This window comes from Lissotriton helveticus, chromosome 3_2 (genome assembly GCF_964261635.1).
Source record: "Lissotriton helveticus chromosome 3_2, aLisHel1.1, whole genome shotgun sequence".
Classification (NCBI taxonomy): Eukaryota; Metazoa; Chordata; class Amphibia; order Caudata; family Salamandridae; genus Lissotriton; species Lissotriton helveticus.
Genome location: NC_136062.1, coordinates 505,669,970 through 505,692,289, shown reverse-complemented (window position 1 = coordinate 505,692,289; position 22,320 = coordinate 505,669,970). Strand labels below are relative to the sequence as shown.

At 43.1% G+C, this 22,320-nt stretch overlaps 1 protein-coding gene across 1 annotated transcript in view; it reads left to right on the top strand.

Annotated features, from left to right (window-relative positions):
• LOC144826386 (cytochrome P450 2K1-like) overlaps positions 1–22,320 on the top strand; it is a 429,013-nt gene that overhangs the window by 297,053 nt on the left and 109,640 nt on the right. Inside the window, exons 6-7 of the mRNA XM_078684711.1 lie at positions 125–266; positions 10,648–10,829. Of these exons, the coding sequence (XP_078540837.1) occupies positions 125–266; positions 10,648–10,829 (324 nt within the window). The remainder of the gene's footprint in view (positions 1–124; positions 267–10,647; positions 10,830–22,320) is intronic.

The following is a 22,320-nucleotide window of genomic DNA, read 5'->3' as shown; positions in this document are numbered from 1 at the left end:
GAATTACGTTCTCAATGAAACCTCTGTTTACCTGACAGCTTTGACACCTAGATGCACCTTTTTACAATAGGGTGTTATGACTCTCTGTATGGATCATAAAGATATTTTACCTTTATATTTTTAGGAAAAGCCTGATCCTCACATATATTTCCACAATGAAAACTTAACAAGTCTTGTAAACGAACTGCTTGCTGCTGGGGCGGAGAGCACATCAATCACACTCCGCTGGGGCCTGCTCCTAATGATGAAATATCCAGAGATCCAAGGTAAGAGTTCAGACATTCACCTATTTTTAGATTGGCTAGAGTTTACTTCAAATCATTATTTTTACTTTGTTGTTTGAATTGATTAGTATTGTATGTCAAGCTGAATACTGAGAGGTAACTTACATTGCATCACAACTTTCAATCATTGACAAAGTCATTTTGTTCCTGACTTCATGAACAACTCTCTTGGCTTTTTGGCTGATCAGGCAGGTGATCGTGGACCAGAGTCACCTTTGAGTGCGAGTGAAGTGCCTGGACCTGAGTGTGCTGTGGGGAGAGGATTGCTGTGGCTGCACCACTGCAGGCCAGAGTGCAGTGCTGGTTGCTGGGGCCTCCCTGTTGGTGTGTGGGGGCAGGTCACGCGATCAGAGAGAACTGACCATGCAGAGAGTGAGCCTGCCCCTGGAGGGCCTCATGCTTGGATCAGCTTTGCTGTGGTTTATAATGAGCACCGCTGGCCCCTACTAGACGTTTCTGCAATGAGTTACACTGCTGGAGGACTAGTGAGTAGTGTATAATTTACATGTTATGATGGATTGAGGTTGCTGTGTAGCCTGCGGCTCATGCTCACCTGTGCTTTGTTAAAAATGAGGGTCATGCTACAGGACATTTTGACTCTTCTGTGATTAGTTTATTGAGGTGACTGTGCTGTTGGTGGTACCTCTTGCTGCGGCCCGGGGCAGCTGTCTACAATGCCTGCGGTGGGCAAAACAGATACATCGCAAACCAAACTGCAATTCCAGCTCTGGAAGAACAACAAGCCTCATAATGAGAACACAGCAACACTGGCTACCCATCTCTGATCCTATATACTCATGGACACAAAGCAAGTTGGATTTATATGAGGTCGATCTCTGATATATAATGTTAGGGCCCTCTTCGGCACAATCTCTCATATTGATCAAAATGTACATGCTACCACTGTGTGTTTGGAAGTTGATAAAGCATTTCATTCAGTTGAGTGGGGGTTTATGCTTTCTGTTTTGAGGCGCATAGGGGTAGGAGATGTTTTCCTACAACTGATCCAGGTACTTTATACTAGGCCGACCGCCTGTGTTTGAGTCTTCAGATTGGTTTTGAGTCATATAAATATCACAAGGTGCACCAGGCATGCCTGCCCCCTGTCACCACTATTGTATGCCCTGGTGGCTGAATCACTTGCTTATACACGGCGTGAATATCATGTGCACCGGGGGGAATTCGCTTCCCACGCTACAATCTAATTGTGTATGTGGCCCAAACCCTTCTGTATGTCCGGAACCCAGAGCATAACTTGTCCCCGGTTCTTCAAGATGTCAGACACAGCAGCTCACTGAAATGGCTGAGCATTGGATCCGTGTGCCCCTGTCGCTGTGTGACTGCATCATTTTCATGAAGACAGCAGTGTTGCCCATTTTCTTGTACTTATTCAAAACATCGAGATTCTGTTGCCCAGCATGGAATTCGGTACTTTAAGTGCCTTGATGGTGCACCTGGCCTGGGAGTTGAAGCAGCCGTGTGTGTGCGGGGACACGCTTACTCTTCTTATTGCCATGGGTGAACAGAACGCTCTAGACATGGAGACCTACTTTAGAGCAGCACACTGTATTTTTGCCAACTATTAGCTGCACGACCCTGGCACACTGCCTCCCCTGTGATTTGAGTGGTATACAGTCAAAATATCGAGTAAAAAATATAGAATGGGCAAAATATCGAACGGACAGAATATAGACCACAAAAATATCGAATTTTAGGTAAGTAAGTTAATATCGATTTTTTAATAATATCTAATTTTTAAAAGTTTTTTTATGTTAGTATATGTGTTAAAAGTGTACATTTATTTTATAATTTATTTTAAGTAATTCATTTTATGGTATTTAATTTTTACGTATGCCGGTTGTGGGTTTATAGGGAAATAGGGTGTGAAGTAATTTAATTATAATTAATTAAATATTTTAATTTATTTATTGGTATTTATTTTGTATTAATTGTTAATTAATTTTTAATTGGTAATTAATTTAAATATAGTTGGTCATTTATTTCTATTAATTGATTAATTGATAATTATGTTAATTTTATTAATTTATTTTCTGTAGCAGCTTGCGGGTTTATAGGGGAATAGGGTGGGAAGTAATTTAATTATAATTAATTAAATATTTTAAATTATTTATTGGTATTTATTTGAATTCATTGTTAATTAATTTTTAATTGGTAATTGAATAAAATAAAATAAGTAATTACATTTTATTAATTGATTACTTGATAATTATGGAAGAGGGTAGTGCTTAATTTATTTTCTGTACCGGGTTGTGGGTTTATAGGGGAATTGGGTGGGAAGTAATTTAATTGTAATTAATTAAATTTAAAAAATCTTTTTATTTGGATTTATTTTTAATTAATTGTTAATTATTTTTTAATTGTTAATTAATTAATTGTTAATTAATTTGTATTATTAGGTATTTATTTTTTAGTAATTAATTTATTTTTAATTTTTAATTGATTAATTATGATATTATATTAAATTAGTAATTACTTTTAATTAATTTGTAATTGGTATTAATATTTAATTTATTTGTATTCATATATGAAGTATTTACTTTCCCTACTGTTGCACTCCCTGGAGTGGTAATAGTAATTTTTACCCCTACGCTATCCAACACTTTCCCTACTGTTGCACTCACTGGAGTGGGAATAGTAATTTTTACCCCTACACTATCCAAAGCTTTCCCTACTGTTGCACTATCTGGAGTGGGAATAGTAATTTTTACTCCTACGCTATCCAACGCTTTCCCTACTGTTGCACTCTCTGGAGTGGGAATAGTAATTTTTACTCCTACGCTATCCAACGCTTTCCCTACTGTTGCACTCTCTGGAGTTGGAATAGTAAATTTTACTCTCCCGCTAAGCTACTGTAAAAATATTGTATATTTTTTTATTACTATTATGTTTATATATATATATATATATACGTATTTAAAAATCAAATTGTATGTTTATTTATTTTTAACTTACATTAATTATTTATTAATTTTAAGGTTATTTAAGTATTTTAAGTATGTTTATGTTAATTGTATTTATTATTTCATTCTTTTTCAATTACTTTTAAGACATTAAAAAATGTGATATTTTGACTATCTATATTTTTTTTTTTCAACGATATTTTTGTACTTACCTATTTGGAGATAGGAGTTCGATATTTTTGTATTCTATATTTTTTACTTGATATTTTCCTACTTCAATATTTATGTCATCGATATTATTTCAGTGATCCGGTTTGAGTGTGATACAGCTCTTCCTCTGACTTTGTATAGGATGCTGTGCACAATGCAATATTCATGGAAAAGACTATCTTAAACACTGCTTAACTTGCTACAGGTGCAATTAGAGTGGTGTATATGGTTCCCCCCTAGGGCAGCAAAAAGCAGTGGTGAGTGCGCTACGGGGCTAAGGTTGAGATGTATGGGCGATTTTGTTTACGGAGGGGATACTTCGTAGTTGGGAGCCGGTATGTGGGCAGGGCAAAACACCCACTGTCCTGGCCCTGTTATACTACTACAGTGCGTGGCACATGATGCGTGAATTGTTGGGGTAGATCTTGGTGGAGCCTCTGGAGTTTCCTCCATAACGTACTTGCTACAGACGACAACAACCCAGGCATTATTGCAACATTATATGCATTCTTGCAGGAGGTGTGGCAGTCTGGAGTTGTTGAGGTTTGACCAGACTGGCAGGAGGATTTGGAGATGCTTCACATTGAGACCATTAAAAGTATGTGAGAAGAGCTATCGGTTCCAGGTTGCCTGGTATGGCTTCCTCAATGGTAAGCCAGACCGGCGTATACTCCTGTCTAAACAAGCAGTTTGGAATGTTTTGAAGTCTGGCACTTTTAGACCTCACACTTTCTTGTTGAGCCTTAACTTTTTAAGGCTCATCCTCGCTTTTTTATCTCACCATAGGAAATTATTTAGCATCTTGTCAATTTTGTGTTGGAACTCATCAGTGAGAATAAGAGGGAGCATACCCGACAGGTAGTTGACCATTGGAGTGATCATCATCTTTATTGCCTCTACCCTCCCCCACCATGTCAGAAATGTGGGTGACCAGGCCTTCAACAGCTTCTTTGTCTTTTCCAACAGTAGCTTTTCATTTTGGTCAAGTGTGCTTTTGAGGTCTTTGCCAAAATGTATACCTAGGTATTTGATGTACCCAGTGCACCAGACCAGGCCCGAGTTCCCCAGTATGTCTCCAGTGGTATGGATGTTAAGTGGTTCACATTCCGACTTGTCCTCGATTAGCTTGTAGCTTGAGTGGCTTGCATACTTTCCTTTGGTCTCCATGAGGGCCATGATGGAGGATTTGGGTCTCTCTGGGATTATGAGGATGTTGTTCGCATAGACGGCTAGTTTGACTGTGATCTCATTGATGGTGACCCCCCCTCATCTCATTGGTCCCGATATCTCTGATCAGAGGCTCCAGGGCCAGGAGAAACAGCAATGGGGATAGCGGGCAACCCTGTCTTGTCCCCCGTTGCACGGTGAAGGTTTCTGATATAGCCCGATTGACTACTATTCGGGCTCTGGGGTTCTCATACAATGCCTTTACCTTCCGTGTATACTATTCCCCCAATGTTGTATGACTACATTCATTGTTCTAAGAAGTGCCAGGATACCCTGTCAAACGCTTTCTCTGCGTCTATTGTGATAGACACTGCTGGTTCGTCATTTTTTGAGGCCCGTTCCAGTATGTGGCACAGGAGTCTGGTGTTATCATGTGACATGCGGTTCGTTACAAATCCTACTTGTGAGTTTCCTATCAGTCGTGGGAGTACTATGTTCAGCCTTAAGGCCAGGATTTGGCATACACCTTGCAGTCTACATTGATTAGTGAGATGGTCCTGTAGTTTTGAGGTAGCTATATGTCTTTGCCTTCCTTTGGGATAACTATTATATTTTTCTCTGACATGGTTGGTGACACCACGCCCAATCCCTCGCAGTGGTTGAACACTTTTTTCATGGCCAGTTGTAGGTGTGATAGGAACGCTTTATAGAAAGTGGCTGTGTATCCATCCGGCCCTGGTGCCCTATTGTCCTTGAGTGACTTAATCACTATCTCAATTTCTGCTGAGCTTAGTTCCCGTCCCAGTGTCTGTGCTTCCTCATTAGTTATCTTTGGGAGGTTTCATCTGTCTACCTGGTCTAATGATTGGTCCTTTCTGTACAGTTCTTCGTAGAACTCTCAGAAAGTTTGTAGGATCTCCTTGTGTCTTGTGTGTGGCTTTTTTGTGAGTCTGTGATGGAGAACATCCTTTACAATGCAACTTTTACAACGCACTACCATTACGACGCAATTTTTACAACGCAAGTTATTACACCGCATTGCGCTGGGGGGCGCTCTAGGATAGGGAATAGTTTAATTTACTATCCAACACCTTCCCTACTATCCACGGGGACTGGAGTTGGAATAGTAAATAAAACTATTCACTATCCAGTGCCCCCCAACGAAAGTCGTTGTAACGACTTGCGTTGTAAAGCCTGCGTTGTAAAGGCATGCGTGGTAAAAGCATGCGTTGAAACGTCATACATCCGTCTGTGATCTACGAGATGGTGTGCTGTCTTTGTTTGTGTTTCAGATATAAAGCTAGTGTCTACCCTGCTTTTATTCACTTCGCAGAGGTTAATTGCCTTATATTTGTTCTCCCACAATCCGGCCCTTTCGCTCAAGAATTTGTTGTATTCGTATTTCTTCTTTGTGAGCTCTGTTAGGGCGCTACTGTTCTTTTTGTCTGCGATGTTATGTTATGTTAATGTTATTTTTATAGCGCACAGCTGCCCCAGCCAAGGGGCGTCCTGGCGCTTAGACAGGTACCATAACATAACACACAAGATGCAAGATAAAAGGGGGAGGCGGCTACTCAGAGAGAGGGAACAGGAAAGTTTTGATAGTGCGCCTAAAAGTGGACAAATCGTTCAGAGCTCGAAAGTGTACTGGGAGGGAATTCCACATCCCCGCAGCAAGAACCCGATAAGAGCGGCCACCCATTCTACTGAGTTTAAAACGGGGGCAGACTGCCAGATGAAGGGCCTCTGATCTTAAAGATCTCAGCGGGATGTAGGGAATAATCAAATTGGCAAGAGCCGGCGGCGAATACATTTTTAGAATTTTAAAGGCCAGACAGAGCGCTTTAAACTTGATCCTCTGTCTGACCGGTAGCCAATGTAGGGCCTGAATGGTGCCCGAGACAGAGCAATGTCTGGGAAGACCAACGATGGCCCGCGCTGCGGCATTCTGGACCCTTTGAAGCCTGGATGCCTCAGCCTGATTTACCCCTAACATCAGCGCGCTTCCGTAGTCCAGCCGGGATAAAATCGAGGCTTGGACCACGAGCTGCCGAGTGGGAGGGTCAAAATATTTCAAAATTGGTCTCATGCCACGTAAGATACTGTAGCAGGTGGCTGCAACTTTCTTCGTGTGTCCTGTGAAAGTGAGCGCGGGATCCAGCCAGATTCCTAGATTTTTCACTTCGGATGCTGGGATAGGAATAATACCCAGCTCAGGAGGCCACCACTGGTCTCCCCATAGCTCAGCATGTTTCCCCAGGACCAACACTTCAGTTTTGGTGGCATTCAACTGTAAGCAGTTGGTCCGAAGCCAACTTGCAACTGCCACAAGTCCAGCTCGGAATCTGGGGGCCTCCACTTCTGGGTCTCCACTAAGTGTCACCGCCAGCTGCGTGTCGTCCGCATATGAGGTCATCGTCAGACCCCACTGTTTGACGACTGCAGCTAGCGGTTTCACGTAGAGGTTGAACATAGTGGGGCTCAACGAGGAGCCCTGTGGGACCCCCAGGCCCAAGGGATGGATGGTAGATTGGCAGGGTGGTATTGCCACTTTAAAGGTTCGATCAGAAAGAAAAGATCGAAACCACTGAAGGGTGGTGCCTGCTACTCCAGCTTCCTCTAGGCATTGAATCAGTATATGATGGGACACAGTATCGAAAGCAGTGCTCAGATCTAATAACAGGAGCGCTGCCGTGCGTCCGGAGTCAAGCACCAGGCGTAGATGTTCGATGATGTAGAGCAAAGCAGTCTCGGTACTGTGCCCCGGCCGAAAGCCATTTTGGCTGGAGTCCAGTATCTGATTTCGAACAAGGTGGTCAGACAAGATCGAGTTAACATAGGCTTCAGTAACCTTAGCAGTCCAAGGCAGAAGAGATATGGGGCGGTAGTTCTCAGGCAAAAGGGGGTCAGAGTTTGCCTTTTTCAAGATTGGAGTAACTACCGCCTGTTTCCACGAGGAAGGGACCGTCCCAGTAGATAACGACATGTTAATTAAAGTAAGTATTGGGGCACGGCAAAGCGGGGAAAGCGTATTAATAAGAGCAGGCTTCAGCTGATCCAGGGGAGAACCTGATTTAACTCTGAGGCTAAGTTTGTTAAAGGCCTCAGTAGACATATCAGGTAAAAAAGACAAAGTCTCATACCCCAAGGAATTAGGGTCAACTAACTCTGGATCCAGCCGATACTGGTCAAATCCTCGATAGATTTTCTGCACTTTCTCCAGAAAAAAGGTCGCCGAATTCTCGCAATGGGAGTCAGTGCAGATCTCTGCCGAAGTAGCTCTTGTATTCATAAGGTCTTTCAAGACCATGAATATTAATTTAGACGGGTTGGAACTGGCTTGAAATTCCTGAGCATAAAATGCGGCCCGTGTTCTGCAGATTGCCCTGTGATAGAACTTAAGTTTGGCAAAGTACAGGGTTTTCAAATCAGGATCGTAAGATCTTCTCCATTCCCTCTCCGCTTTCCGGCAAGTTTTTTTAAGCTCGGCGAGGGAATCACTATACCACGGGCTGGATACCTTCGAATGACCTTTCGACCAGCCTTTGGGTATAAGGACGTCAAGGGCGTCTCAGATCCATATGCAGAACAGTTGGTACCCATGGTCCACATTCAAAAAAGCGCTCAGGGGTTTCTGCTCAAGCAATCTATAGAATTCTTCAAGTTTAAGCTTATGCCAGTGTCTTTTAAAAATTGGTCTGTCCACAGGTTTAAATGGCTTGTCGTGTACAGGACAAAAGACTTCCACCAGCAGATGATCCGTCCATCCCATCACCTTCGGGTCAGACACCTTCACCCTCTCAAGAGTGGAAAAAAAAGGGATCAAGGATATGACCTCCCGTGTGAGTGGGAAGAGTGACTAGCTGGACCAGTTGGAGAGCTTCAAGATCCGCAAGCAAGGTGTTAATGGGTGTGGACGACCTATTATCAAAATGGATATTGAGGTCACCCATGATGTTAAAATTTGCGCAACTAGGCGCTAAGGAGCTGACCATATCGGCAAGAGCGGACAGAAAGACTGAGTCATTGCCAGGTGGGGGGTAGATGAGCATACCGCTAAAAGTAAAATGATGGCTAAAAGCTACTTTGAAGAGGGCACTTTCACAAGTAGGCAACCCAAGAGCTTTCCATTCAGCAGGAAAGCAGGATTTAACTGCCATAGCAATACCACCCCCTCTCGTAGTCCGATTCAAGGTATGAATCGTGTAATCTGATGGAAAGGTGAGATTCAGAATAGCAGCATCCGTGTCCTGAAGCCAGGTTTCGGTGAGGAGAAAAAGATCAGGATCGTCTTTTTCAATGAGGTCATGTATAAACTGGTGATGTTTGACCAGTGACCTTACATTTAAACTCCAAATCCGAAGACCCCGGCCTACATTGATGTTGCACTTAATTGGGGTAAGATCATCCAAAGAGCCAATCCTAGTTGGGCTATCAAGAGACCATCTCTTACAGGCGCAGATATAAGGGCCAGATAGGGGGTCTACAGGATCGCATCGGCAGACCTCAACCCTATTCCCAATAGAGAGCAAATCTGCCCGTGAATAAATCGGCATTGTAGAAGAAAACATGCCGAATAATAACGGCCCCAAATGCACAGAGCCCTACCACGTCTCGCGCTTCCTCGTCGCTGACGGGCGCAGACGGGCAGGACTCTGGCACGACTCCGGTTAAGCGACGGCGCCCCACCTGCGCGTCCCGCTGCGCGGGAGGAGGGAGCTTTAAATAGGTGATCCAATCCCAGCCAGAGCGCGAGGACGCTCCAAGATGGCGCCCATTGATGTAATACAGAGCCCAAAGCAAAATGGCGCTCACACAGGACCACCCCCGGGACCCGGACCCGCCAAAGCTGCGGTGAAACAACCTTTAAGTGCGGTAAGAGGGAGAAGACCCCGCCACGCCCGACTAAAACCAGGGCAAAGGTAAAAAATAAGGCTTCAAATAAAATACAAAACCAGGGTAATTAAAAATGCTGAAGCGCCAGCAGCAGCGTGTGCGCAGCAGTGCTAGTACCTGTCAAGGCTGACTTAAAGGTGAGTCCGCCTTAAATAGGCGATCCAATCCCAGCCAGAGCGCGAGGACGCTCCAAGATGGCGCCCGTTGATGTAATACAGAGCCCAAAGCAAAATGGCGCTCACACAGGACCACCCCCGGGACCCGGACCCGGACCCGCCAAAGCGACGGTGAAACAACCTTTAAGTGCGGTAAGAGGGAGAAGACCCCGCCACGCCCGACTAAAACCAGGGCAAAGGTAAAAAATAAGGCTTGACTCTAACCTTTGGATGTCCTTTTCTAGTTGGGTCAAGTGCAGGTTAGCACTTTTGTGTATTTTGACCTTCATATCTACTATTGTGTCCCTGACCGTTGCCTTGAGTGCATCCCACATGATCTTGGGGTCGGTGTTGAGTGTATCATTATGTTTAATGTATTCTTTAATGACTTCTTCTATTTTGTTTTTGTTGGCCTGATCTGTCAGGACATCGCTATTAAACCTCCACCTATGTGGCAGGTCCTCGTTGGGTCGTCCGCACAACTGTAGGTTGGCCTCACGGCCAATAAACATACACAGGCTACAGATCTAATATTCATATGTCTTAAAAAAAAATTAATGTGAGCTGGGTAAATAGATGTCACCTGCCTGGCAGTCATCCTTGCTGAAAGTGGTCTAAATTCCCCTTGTTCAGACCTTTACAGTATCTAGAGAATCACTGACTTCTGAAGGAGGTGCTGCAGTGAGTGGTAATTACAATTTAAATTTTAAGGTTGCTTTAAAAAACCGGGTGGCTAGTATTATGTAGAAATGCAACGCCATTACTACAGCTGCACAACATATCAAAGAAGAGTAGCACTTTTAATTGAGTATGTATTCTCTTTACACACATTTTGCTCATGCTGTTTCAGACAGATAAGTATTCTTTTTCAATTTTCTTTAAATGGGATAATTTAAGTTGTGATAGTTGGCCTCCTAAGTCAGCAGAACCCCGTCTCCCTTTAACTAAAGCATCATAGTTTCAAAATCAGCTTGCCTTACCGTCGTGGCTCAATGTTCTGCTATTTTTTGCCAGAAAATGTTCAGAAAGAGATAGACCGTGTGATAGGTTCTGCAAAGCCTCAAAGTGAACATCGAAGGCAAATGCCTTACACTGATGCCGTTATCCACGAAGTTCAGAGATTTGCAAATATCATTCCGAGTGTGCCTCATGAGACAACGATGGATGTCCATTTTAAAGGCTACTTTATTCCAAAAGTGAGTATGTGAACTGTTTTTTTTTTTCTGAATCCATCATAGTGAAACTGTTCTTTTGAAGAAGTAACCACTAAAGATATAATGATGCAGGGTTTGTTTTCAGTTCCATTAAGAACTATGAGAGTAATCTCTAGATTTCAACAGTTTTTGTAACTAATGAAGGTGGAAATTGACCACCCTCTAGGGTGGCCCAGAGCCCATTGGGAGTTTACATATTGAGGGAACGACAATTAGAAGCTACAAACACCTGGCAGCAATTAGGCAGAAGAGCTATTATAAATACATGTGTTTATGAATCAAACTTTGCTTATAGAAATGCTGTGAATACCAACGTGGCAAAAGATAGGTTTATTATTGTAAGAATGTGTACATAGAGAGGTGGCGATGGTGCTTGCTTATGAGTTGGAAAATACATTTCAATGGACATAGATTTTTCAAGCGGCTGCCGGCAAGAAAGTCGTGACTTCCTTGACAGCTTCTCCAAAACCTGATATTCTTGATACCCAACAAGGGTGGGGTGAACCGTCTGGTCTATCTCTTGAGGAGAGCCGTTTATCTTTGGAACATGCTGCATCACCCCAGGTTATTATTGACACTGTTATTGAACCTGCATTAATGGATGACATTGGCATTCTTAGTAATGATAGGAATGAACCTACTAGTCGTAAGGGTATTGAGTTTTATTCACTCTCAGAGCACTCAGAAGAGTCTGATGTGGAAGAAAATTTCCAATTGCAGGTGGAGGGGCTTGGCAACATTACCCCTACAACCATGGAAGAAAACCACAGTAAGAATCTTTTTATGGGGGTGCATCTTCAGAAGGACAAACTGTATGGAAGAAAGCTAAGGAAGGAACGGCTGAATTAGTGATGACAGAAACGCCCGACTGGGAGCTCTGCAGTGGGGAGCAGCTGTTTGAAGGCTTGGACTTATCTGATGAACTAGCGGGGGCCCGTTAGAGGAAATACAAGGTCACACATCGCTGGAAGCGATTTATAGATCAATCTCAGAGCATAGGTTGGAAACGCGGGCAGAGAATTTAAAAATACATACCGCATGTAGAAAGCTGCAAAATACAGTTAGACGGTTGGCAAAGACATGCAATGATTTTACCGACAGGATGGTGGAGGCAGAGACTCGTATTTCGTTGCTAGAAAATCAGATGGTGGCTCAAAAAGACTGTTGCAGACATAATAGCCAATAAAGATGATATGCATGACAAGCTAGTCGATTTAGAAAATCGCCTGCGCCGCAACAATCTGCGCTTTTTAGGGGTGCCAGAAGGACTCGAGGGGCAAGATGACCGAACATTTGTAGCTGAGATGTTCGAGGAAGAGCTCCCAGAGCTGAAAGAATGGAATTGGTTGCAGGAAATTCAACAGGCGCACAGATTTCCATTTCAACAACAGCCTGCAAGGAGTGGGCAAGTGGTGCAACAGCTGAGGGCCATTTTGATTTCCCTGAATAACTTTCTGGCTAGGCAGGCACTGTATGATTTGGCTAGACCAGATAAGAAGAGAACTGGTAAAGGGATGCAATTCTTTGTGGGACCTGACTACTGCCACTCTACAGTGGAAAAGAGATGGCAGCTGCGGCAGCTGATCACTCCTTTCCAAGCAAAAGGCGTACAAGTGTTTCTATTACAACCAGCTACTGTAAAGATTGTAAAAAAGGGAGGGATACGTTTTTTCACTTCTGATACTGCAGCCAAAGAATATCTTCAATCTTTGGGTTGAGGATATTTATATAGGCAATGGATTTTGTATGCAACAATATGATTGCTTTCTTGATTATTTCCTGCCATTTTCTGTTTGTTTGTTCTTTGTTTTTCCTTAAGCCGTATATATAAAGGATGCAGGAGAGGTGGGTACCAAGTGGGCTATTCACCAAGCATCACAAGGGCGATTGGCCCGAAAGCCTTATTGATGGGGGAGGGTCACGGTCATGGTGGGTGGGGGGGTTTTGTGGGATGGCGATGGGCGGGTGTAGAGGGTCACTTAGGGAGTAAAGGGTATGTGTTAAAGGGTAAAAAGTCAGTTCATGGCATGTGTTGTAGGAATGTTAGACTTTATTTTTCGGATATATTGATGGCCATGAGATATTTACATAGCAATGGCAGATAGGAGGCTGTGCATATCTTCATTTAATGTTTGTGGGCTGAACAATGTCCTTAAGAGGAAACGTGTTACTGCTGAGCTGCAGTTAATTAACCCCAATATTCTCTGTTTGCAAGAGACGCATCCCCCTGGGCTAATCGCAGGATATTATCTGAGCTGGGATTTAAATTGCTATCAACTTCCACACAATCCACCATGAATTGGGGGGGTGGCGATCTTGGTGCGTCACTGGATAATCGGTACGGGTAAAGGGAGGGTGGATAATCTTGGGAGGTGGGCTATCACTGAGTGTATTTTAGGTGGCACAAAGATTGCGCTTTGCACAGTATATGGCTCAAACTTGGATGAGGCTGAGCATTTGGAGTTTTTAAATGATGAACTGGCACTTTGGGGGACCCCACTGATACTAGTTGGGGACGTTAATATACACAGGGAAGCACAGACATGAGATTCTTATTTTATTAAGTTTAAAAGGTGTAAGCCTAAAGTATTTAGGGCTTTGCAACAGCTGTTTCAGAACCATGGATTAGTCGATGGGGTGGACGGCAGCGAACCATTAAGATGGTGATCCTGGGTACCGATTTTTTCATTCCCACACAATAGGTTTGTTCGGCTGGACTATATTTTTTTACCTTGTTTGTTGACTGCGAGCGCAAAGATAGAGGTGAGGCCCCGCATTTCATCGTATCATGGACCTGTGGTTAAGGATCTTGCCAGCTTTAGCCTTTCAAGGGAACAGCGATCCTTTTCATTTAATAAAAAACTCTTAAGCGATGAGGAATATATTCATCATGTCTTAACTTGGTATACATTGTTTATGTAGAGCAATACAGGATCCGCTACCCAACCAATGATCTGGCATTCTTTGAAAGCGGGGCTAAGGGGTGAAACACTTAGCTATGGTTGGGCTAAGCAGACACCACAGAAAGAACAAATGCTGGGTTTACTTGAGGAACTAAAGAAGGTTGAGTGTAAACTTATACAAGCGGTTAGAAGGAAAGTGAATAGTAAAGAAGCGCAAACTAAAATGGCCTGTTGTAAGGCTAGGATTACTGTAAGTCAGAAAGGGCAATCCCTGGACACTTTGCTTCAAAAGGCAAACTATTACCGCCAGTACTTTAACATTCACTCTCACACAACCAAAGATGTCAGCTAAATCACCGGTCACAAACTAAATCATAATATTTACACTCTATTTTATTAAAAACAATATGGGTTAAAAATCCAGTACAGATTGACTGAATACATCAATTTAAACACATCTCATGAGGACATTTATAAAAACAGACCTATATTAAAATAAAGGGAAAACATGATACATTTTCATATAAAAATACAATAAGAAGACAATGTATATCTAACTAACAAGACCACAATACATTTGTCAAATCCACATGAATAATTCCACAGTGTATCACAATTTAGACAACACAAACAACATAACCCCTTTGCAGTCAATAGAGCTCTTAATATTGCTACAGATTAATTGATTCAAAAAACCTTATATGAATGTATAGGGTGCTTCTAGTACAATATAATAAAAATATCTAGGAGTCCCCTAGGTAAATTTGAATTCTATGCAGAAAATGCGTCGACGCGTTTCGGTGTTGTAGCCTGATGATATGGTCACACCTTCCTCAAGACAATTTTTTATTTATTGGGGTCTTCGAGAGCAAAGCTCCATATCCTCTCTCTAGAGAATATTGTCTAGGTTCCTCACATTCACCCGATCTTTCACCAATTCATACGTTGAAAATCCAAATAACCTCTCTATTTCCAGCCACACTGAACTGAATATTCTGATCCTAAATTGGTTGCTTTTTGGTCGCTGTGAATTTCATGTTTCTGTTGGTACACTTTTGTTGTTGTTTCATATGGGTTCCTTGCAATCTTAGATAATCCTCGTTCCCCGTGGTGAACTATCTTTCCGGATCGCCACTTGCGTCCTGGTACAGAATTATTGGATCCGGTAATTTCTCCATTATACCGGCTCTTAGCGTCCACGGGTACGTCTCGTCTTACTTCCTCCCTTTAAGGCTAGGATTAACAGGGTATGGAGTCAAGAAATTGCCACTCAGTTAAAAATACATAAGGCAGAAAGATATGAATATGGGTAGGCAACTGGCAGACGTCTAGCTCAAAGATTGCGGGTTAGACAAACCTCCTAGCGAATAGAAATTTTGGAAGACGGCAAAGGGGGCACAGCTGAGACTATGGAAGGTATATTGGAGGTACTTCACTTGTATTATAAAGAATTATATACTCAAGATCTTGTGGAGCAGGGTAGTATAGAGTGGTATCTCCGCAATTTTGATTTAACTGAGATAGGGTTAGTTGAACGGGAAGAGCTAGAGGTTCCTATTACTATGCTAGAACTTCAGACAGCACTAGTGCTAGGGAAAGCGGCAGGGCTGGATAAACTCCCTTTGGAGGTCTATCAGATAATTTTTTCAATTATCAAGGATGATATTTGGGCCGCTTTTTTAGAAGCTCAGTGTGGGAACCCCCCACCATCTTGGGACAATGGCAATGCCAATATAGTGATTTTCAAGAAGAAGGATAAGTCTCCTAGGCTCCCGGGGTCGTATAGACCGATATCATTAATAAATGCTGATGGCAAGGTGTATTCAAAAATCCTGGAGCAGGATCACGGTAAATCGCATACACAGGGTCATCGCGCTGCTAGACTATGCTACTACATGTCAAAAGCATATAGGTATAATTTTTTTAGATGCTGAAAAATTATTTGACTGTGTATCGTGGGCGTTTTTGTGGGCTACAATGCGAAAGATGGGGTTTGGGCCCCAATTTTTGTTAGTACTACAGACTATGTACAAACGCCCACGGGCTAAAATTTGTACAATGGGGGAACAGTCATCTTTTGTATATATAACTAGGGGCACCAGACAGGGATGCCCCTGCTCGCCTTTACTCTTTGCTATTTACATTAACCCATTGTTGTAAATATTGGAGACCACCAACTGTATGGAGTTGATAGTAATGCGGCAACATCAAGTAAGCTTTCTTGCTTACGCTGATGATATAGCGGTAGTAACATCTGATCCAGAGCAAGCACTAAGGGAAATTGAGAATCAGACTCAGCAGTTCGGGAAAGTTGCTGGGTACAAGTTAAACGTCTCTAAAACCCAGGTTGTTTGTACTGAGGGACTTTATCCTGGCGAAGTCCGTTTCACACCAGAAGCAAGATATTTGGGAATAAAGATCAGGATGTCACTCCAAGAGATAGTCGAAGTGAACTGGGCAGACGTACTAGCTTCAGCGAAAAGCCAAGTGGAAAAGTTAGAGTGTCTCCACTTATCAATGGTAGGACGGTGCATGTTTTAAAAATGTGTATACTCCCCCGGGTAATGTACTATTTTAGGACGGTACCGCTAGAGCTGACACAAGTACAATTAATGCAGCTTCAGGCTATTGCAGATAAGTTTATATGGGGATGGAAGAAAACGCGGTGTGCTTCAAAATATATGACACTTCCATTGGCAGGTGGTGGATGGGGGGTGCCAAATTTTGCTTTTTACTTTCTAGTCTGCCTTCTGCAGAATATGCAGTATTTGGTGGTTGGGGTTGAAGCAAGGCCATTTGAAGCTCCTAACATATATCAGATGTTTTTGGGGACTCAGGTGAACGAGGCATTGCTTAAGTTCTATGAACCAAGCAATTTCAAATGCACTCAATTTAAAATTGCCTCTGCTGAATATAAGGCGTGGAAGCTGATACACAAAATCGTATCTATAAATCGGATTGGCTACTATACGCCTTTTAACTCTACGGAAATATTACCTTTGGAGTCTTGGGAAATAAAGATGGCTACTTGGAAAAGGCAAGGTATACGACATCTAGGGGATATTTATAGGGCTGGGATAATTATTCCTTTTTCAGATTTAGTGGAACGATACAAAATATCTAAGTACATTTTTTTTGAAATATTTGCCAATTCATGACTTTATTAAATAAACATTGCAGATATACGTCTATAACAACCAATTATTTATTAGAGACATTTTTTAAAAGAGCCAAGATGGGGGCATTGTATGACATATTACTGGCCACTCAGCGGGATGACATTGAGATGCATGATGCAAAGTGGAGGGATAGATTTGGCAATACTGGCTCATATGTGCAAGCATCAATAGATATGGCAAGTAAAGTTATACTGACGGCAAATCTCTGCACCCAACACTATAAAACTTTGTTTAATTTATACCATACACCAGTCAAGATGATGAAGTGGGGTGGTTTACACAATGGGAACTGCTTTAGGTGTCAGGCGGAGAAAGCTGATATTGTACATATATTTTTTGATTGTACAGTTTTAAAACAATTTTTAGATGTCATCTCAGAATTTCTATCGCAAACTACGAGGGTTGATGTCCGTATTTCTAGAGGGATTATATCAGTAGGTGTGGGTGAGGATATTGAACCCACGCAGATTTGCTATCCTTTACGATATTTTATAATTATAGCTATGGCTGTTGCCCGATTATGTGTCGCTTCTATGTGGCTGAAATCAGGGGCACCATCATATGAAATGTGTTTAATCTTGAATTTAGCCTGTACCGCATAAAATCTTTGAGGAAGAAACAACTAGGGATTAAAATCTGGCAACCTATGTAACAATATATGGAGATGTCAAATTGCAAAGTAGTTGCTTTTGATTATCATTGTCTTTCTCTCATTTTGCTTTAATGCTATTTACGCTTTGGTGCTATTACATGTAATTGTGTAATATTCCTACATTTTTGATTTAATTGACTGATTTATAAATGCTATTCGCTATGAACTGAACAATAAGGAAATAACATATAAAAAAACAATGGACATAGTCACATTTTTTATTTTAAGACATGGGAACATAGTCAATTACCAATATTTACATGGTTATTGGCCTATGTTTGGACTGCAGTTCCGTTCTTGTCTTTCTTTTTCATTTTAATATTTTCATAGAGATCAAAATGCATGCAAACAGTAGTTTTGCAGCATATACATCTTTTTGATTCACATACTGTACATATTCTGCCACCTAGTGGTTGGTGTCGGGAAGTACTTTTTACCTCTGATGGGTGGTTGTGAAACCCGATCCTCCTAGTCATGTTACAACCCCCTTTATGTGTGTGCAAGCTCTGAGAATATTTTTTTCTGCCATGGACATCAGAGGTGCACTGAAGGCTCAGGCAAGAAAGGAAGCCCACCGGAAACTCCGAAGAGAGGTAGTGCCAAGGAAGGTTGCATGGCGCTGCTCAATTTCTTCCTCATGCACCAGGGCAAGTACATGTACCGCTGGCAGAATACAGTGTCCAGGGGCCTCATTTATAAGAAGTGACGCATCACTGCGTGAAAGCAGCGGTGCGTCACTTCTCAATGCCCCCTCCTTGCGACATGATTGATGCGTCATATTTAGTTTATGACACATAATGTCGCAAGGAGATACAGATACGTCAGTATTTCTGACGTATCTGTATGGCGCAAAAGTGACGCATTGCTGGAGTGTGTCACAAAAGTGACCCAATTCCAGCAATGTGTCCTTTCACATGGGGCAAGTCCCATGTGAAAGAGCTTGCATCAGTCTTACGCATGCTGTGAGGCAGGCATGAAATTTTAATGCATTTGCGTCCTCGAAGTGGCGCAGTGAAATCTGGTAGATTTCACTGCGTCGCTTCCATGACCCTTTCTTGCGTGGGAACACCCCCCCTGCATACATTATACCTGGCGCAGGTACAATGTGGCGCAGGGGTTTACAAAGTGACGCATCAACCTAGATGCGTCACTACGTAAATATGGCACATCAAGGCGCATTTTTTACACTGCTGGTGCGTCACAAAAAGTGACGCACCAGTGGTGCAAAAGTGACGCAAGGGCTCATAAATGAGCACCCAGGTATTTAGGGGGTAATTCTGCAGACAGCTTATGGTTCACCTGGAAATAGTTTTTTTATATATAATATATGAGCAACAGAACGGGTGAATTGCTCCAAGTACTTGGATTTTTTTTAAATAACGCAGCACTGCCGCAGTTTAATTGCAAAATTGGAAATTACCAACACATCTACCATGCTGCACTTACGGCAATGTGTCAATGTGCTGTTTACACACTTCATATGCGTTTTTATAAGTGTTTGAAACCTAATTTCATAGTTTTTAGTACTACGTTGGAAACGCACAACAGTGCCTTTTCCATACAGCACGGCGTCCCACACTTCTAGTGATCGAGTTATTCCCAAGTCTTCTTTTTAGTTTCTTACATTGCTAAAGGCTCAGATATGTGTGCAATGCTTACAAGGGTTCAAGTTAAACAAAGAAAAACGGGGGGCAGATTTACAAGCCCCTTGACCTGCCAGTGCATCAATTTTTGTGATGCACTGGCAGCGCAATACACTGCCCCATATGTACAAGGACAGGAAAAGCCACCTTGCGTGGCTTTTCCCTGTCCTTGTAAATATGGCCCCTTTACATGCAGCACTTTGCGTTGAAGGGGCGTTCCATAGGTGTTGCTGTGGGTGTAACGAGGAGAAATTTATTCATTTCTCCTAGTTTTTGTTTCCTGTTTCTATGCATGCTGCATTCCACAGCACACATTAAAAGAGGAAATTACCACTTGGTAGGGAGTCAGGGCACATCTGGAGCAACCACAGAAGCCCAAGGAAAATAAGAATGCCTTTGTGGACCCACCAGTCAACAGACTAGGGATTGAGAAGGAGCCTCGAGCTGAAATGCAAGAATGGGGCTCACGGAACACTGGTGGAGTGTAGACTCACAATCTTCGGTGCAGATGGTGCTCGGGGCTTGGACTACAAGTAAACCAAAGCACAACCTCAGGAAAGCTCGGGAAGTCAATGCACTAGCAAATGTGCACGGTGTCCAGGAGTTGTTGTTCCATATCACTCATGAGGACTGGGGGTCTCAGCTTTGCTGTGGACTCGGGACTGCCTTCGAGAAATATGGAAATCCTCTTTCTGGGCTGCAGTTACTTCGGAGTCCGTCGGGAGCTTCAGAGATGCAGACCGGCAAATGCTCTGTTGCTGCCTGCTTGAGCAGGGCAGTCACTCCTTGAGGGAGATTCTTCCGCCCTCTAGTCTTTAGTAGAGCGTTAAAGTTCCAGGATTCAGTTTCAGAATTTCATCCAGGTGAAATATTAAGTCCTGTTGCCAGGGGTCCCATTATTATACTAAGAAAAGGGGTTGGACATACTCTGGGGACCCAACTATGGGAGGGTCTGGAAAGAGGGGTGGTTGCACCTATTTCCATTGTCCAGTTTTGCACCAGAGCAGGGGTTGAGTGCCCCTGCAACCGGTTTGAACTGGACTATGCACAGGGACACCAAATGTGCCCCCAGTGCAGAGGTCAAAGCACTCTCAGAGTGCACCCACCCAGCCCCAATACACTAAAGCCTGTCTTGGAGGTGGTTACACCTCCCTGTTACAGGAAACCTATTGTCCAGGCCTCCCCTCCTGGCATTTCAGTCAGCAGTAGGAGGCCAGACTCATGTCTGTGGCTGCAGCATCCATTTTGTGATGCTAGAGCTCTTTTAAACTAATAACGGTAGGTAAGTGTGTACATGCCTTCTCCCTCTAGAAGGGTGGAATTCTAACCCCGCTGCAAGGACTCGAGGGGGGGTAGGATACCAAAGTGTTTGACACAAAACACAACATGTTTCGATGCAGCCATTCCAAGGTTAGCATTAACCGCAAGGTTATAATGCACTTAAGAGTATATGGTGTGGCTGTATCACAGAACAGCCTCAGAGAATAGATTCCGAAAGCTGCAGAGGGGTCCTGCTCATGCATGGGCCCCCTCTCACACAAAACCAAGCATTCTGCCTTCAGGATTGTTAAGGCCTGCCATAGGAGTGACTTATAGGTTCATATGTGTCTGTTATTTAAAGGTAGATATAGGTAAACTGTATCTTAATAAGGAGTGATTACACCACCTTACCCAGGCTGCAGTAGCAGACCTGTGGGGCCATTTCGGAAGGTTTCCCAGGGGTGGCATAATACATGCTTCAGCCCCTGGTAGGCCTCTGTGGTACCTATGCCCTTCGTACCTAAGGTACCATATACTAGGGACTCACAAGGGTAACCCAGGAACCAATCTGGAGTTTACCTAAAGTACATGCAATCAATTTAGAGGAGAAAGCAGCTAGGCTGGGGTCCTGGATAGCAGGGCCCCAGTCAGACTAAAGTCAAGAAACAGTGAAACTCCAGCAAAAAGTGGAGGTAACCATAGTAAGCAGATGCTACTCTCCTACACAACCCCTCCCCCCAAACGCAGGGACATTAAACTAACCTTGACCAGTTGAGTCTTCATGTTCTAAGTGGAAATATCTGGAGAGGCCATCTGCATTGGCATGGTTACTCCCAGGTCTATAATCCACTGTATAGTCCATCCCCTGTTGGGAAATGGACCACCTCAAAAGTTTGGAGTTTCATCTCTTTTAGCCATGAGAAGGGCTTATGGTCAGTCTGAACAGTAAAATGAGTGCCAAACAAGTATGGCCTCAGCTTCTTCAGATCCCAAACCACAGCAAATGCCTCCCTCTCAATAGATGACCAACGTTTCTCTCTAGGGTCAGCCTTCTGCTAATAAAAGCTACTGGCTGGTCCTGACCTTCATCATTCAATTGTGATAGCACAACCACTACCCCCAACTCAGAAGCATCTGTTTGGACAATTAATTCTTTGGAGTAGTTAAGACTTTGCAGAATGGGTGCAGTGCACATGGCCTGATTCAGGTCATCAAATGCCTTTTGACAGCTGACTGTCCACTGACCTTTCTTAGGCATTCTTTTAGAAGTTAAGTCATTCAGGGGTGTCACAATTGATCCATATCCCTTAAGAAAACCTTCTGCAGTACCCAGTCATGTCCAAGAAAGCTCTGACCTGAGTCTGGGTTGTTGGAGCAACCCAGTCCATGATGGCCTGGATTTTATTCTGTAATGGTTGAACCGGCCTCACCTACAATGTGCCCAAGTATACAATCTGACTCTGCCCTATCTGGCACTTAGTAGCCTTAATTGTTATGCCTGCCTTCTGCAGGGCCTCTAATACATTTCTCAGGTGGACCAGGTGATCCTCCCAGGTAGATCTAAAGACAGAAATATAATCAAGATATGCTGCACTATAGTCTTCCAGGCCTGTTAGGACTTTGTTCACCAACCTTTGAAAAGTGACAGTTGCATTCTTCAGACCAAAGGGCATCACCACAAATTGGTAGTGCCCAATAGGGGTTGGGAATATTGTCTTTGGCTTTGCATCATCAGGTAGTCTGATCTGCCAGTAGCCAGCTGTAAGATCAAATGTGCTCAGTAATTTGGCAGAGGCCAACATATCTATAAGCTCATCTGCTCTTGGGATTGGATGG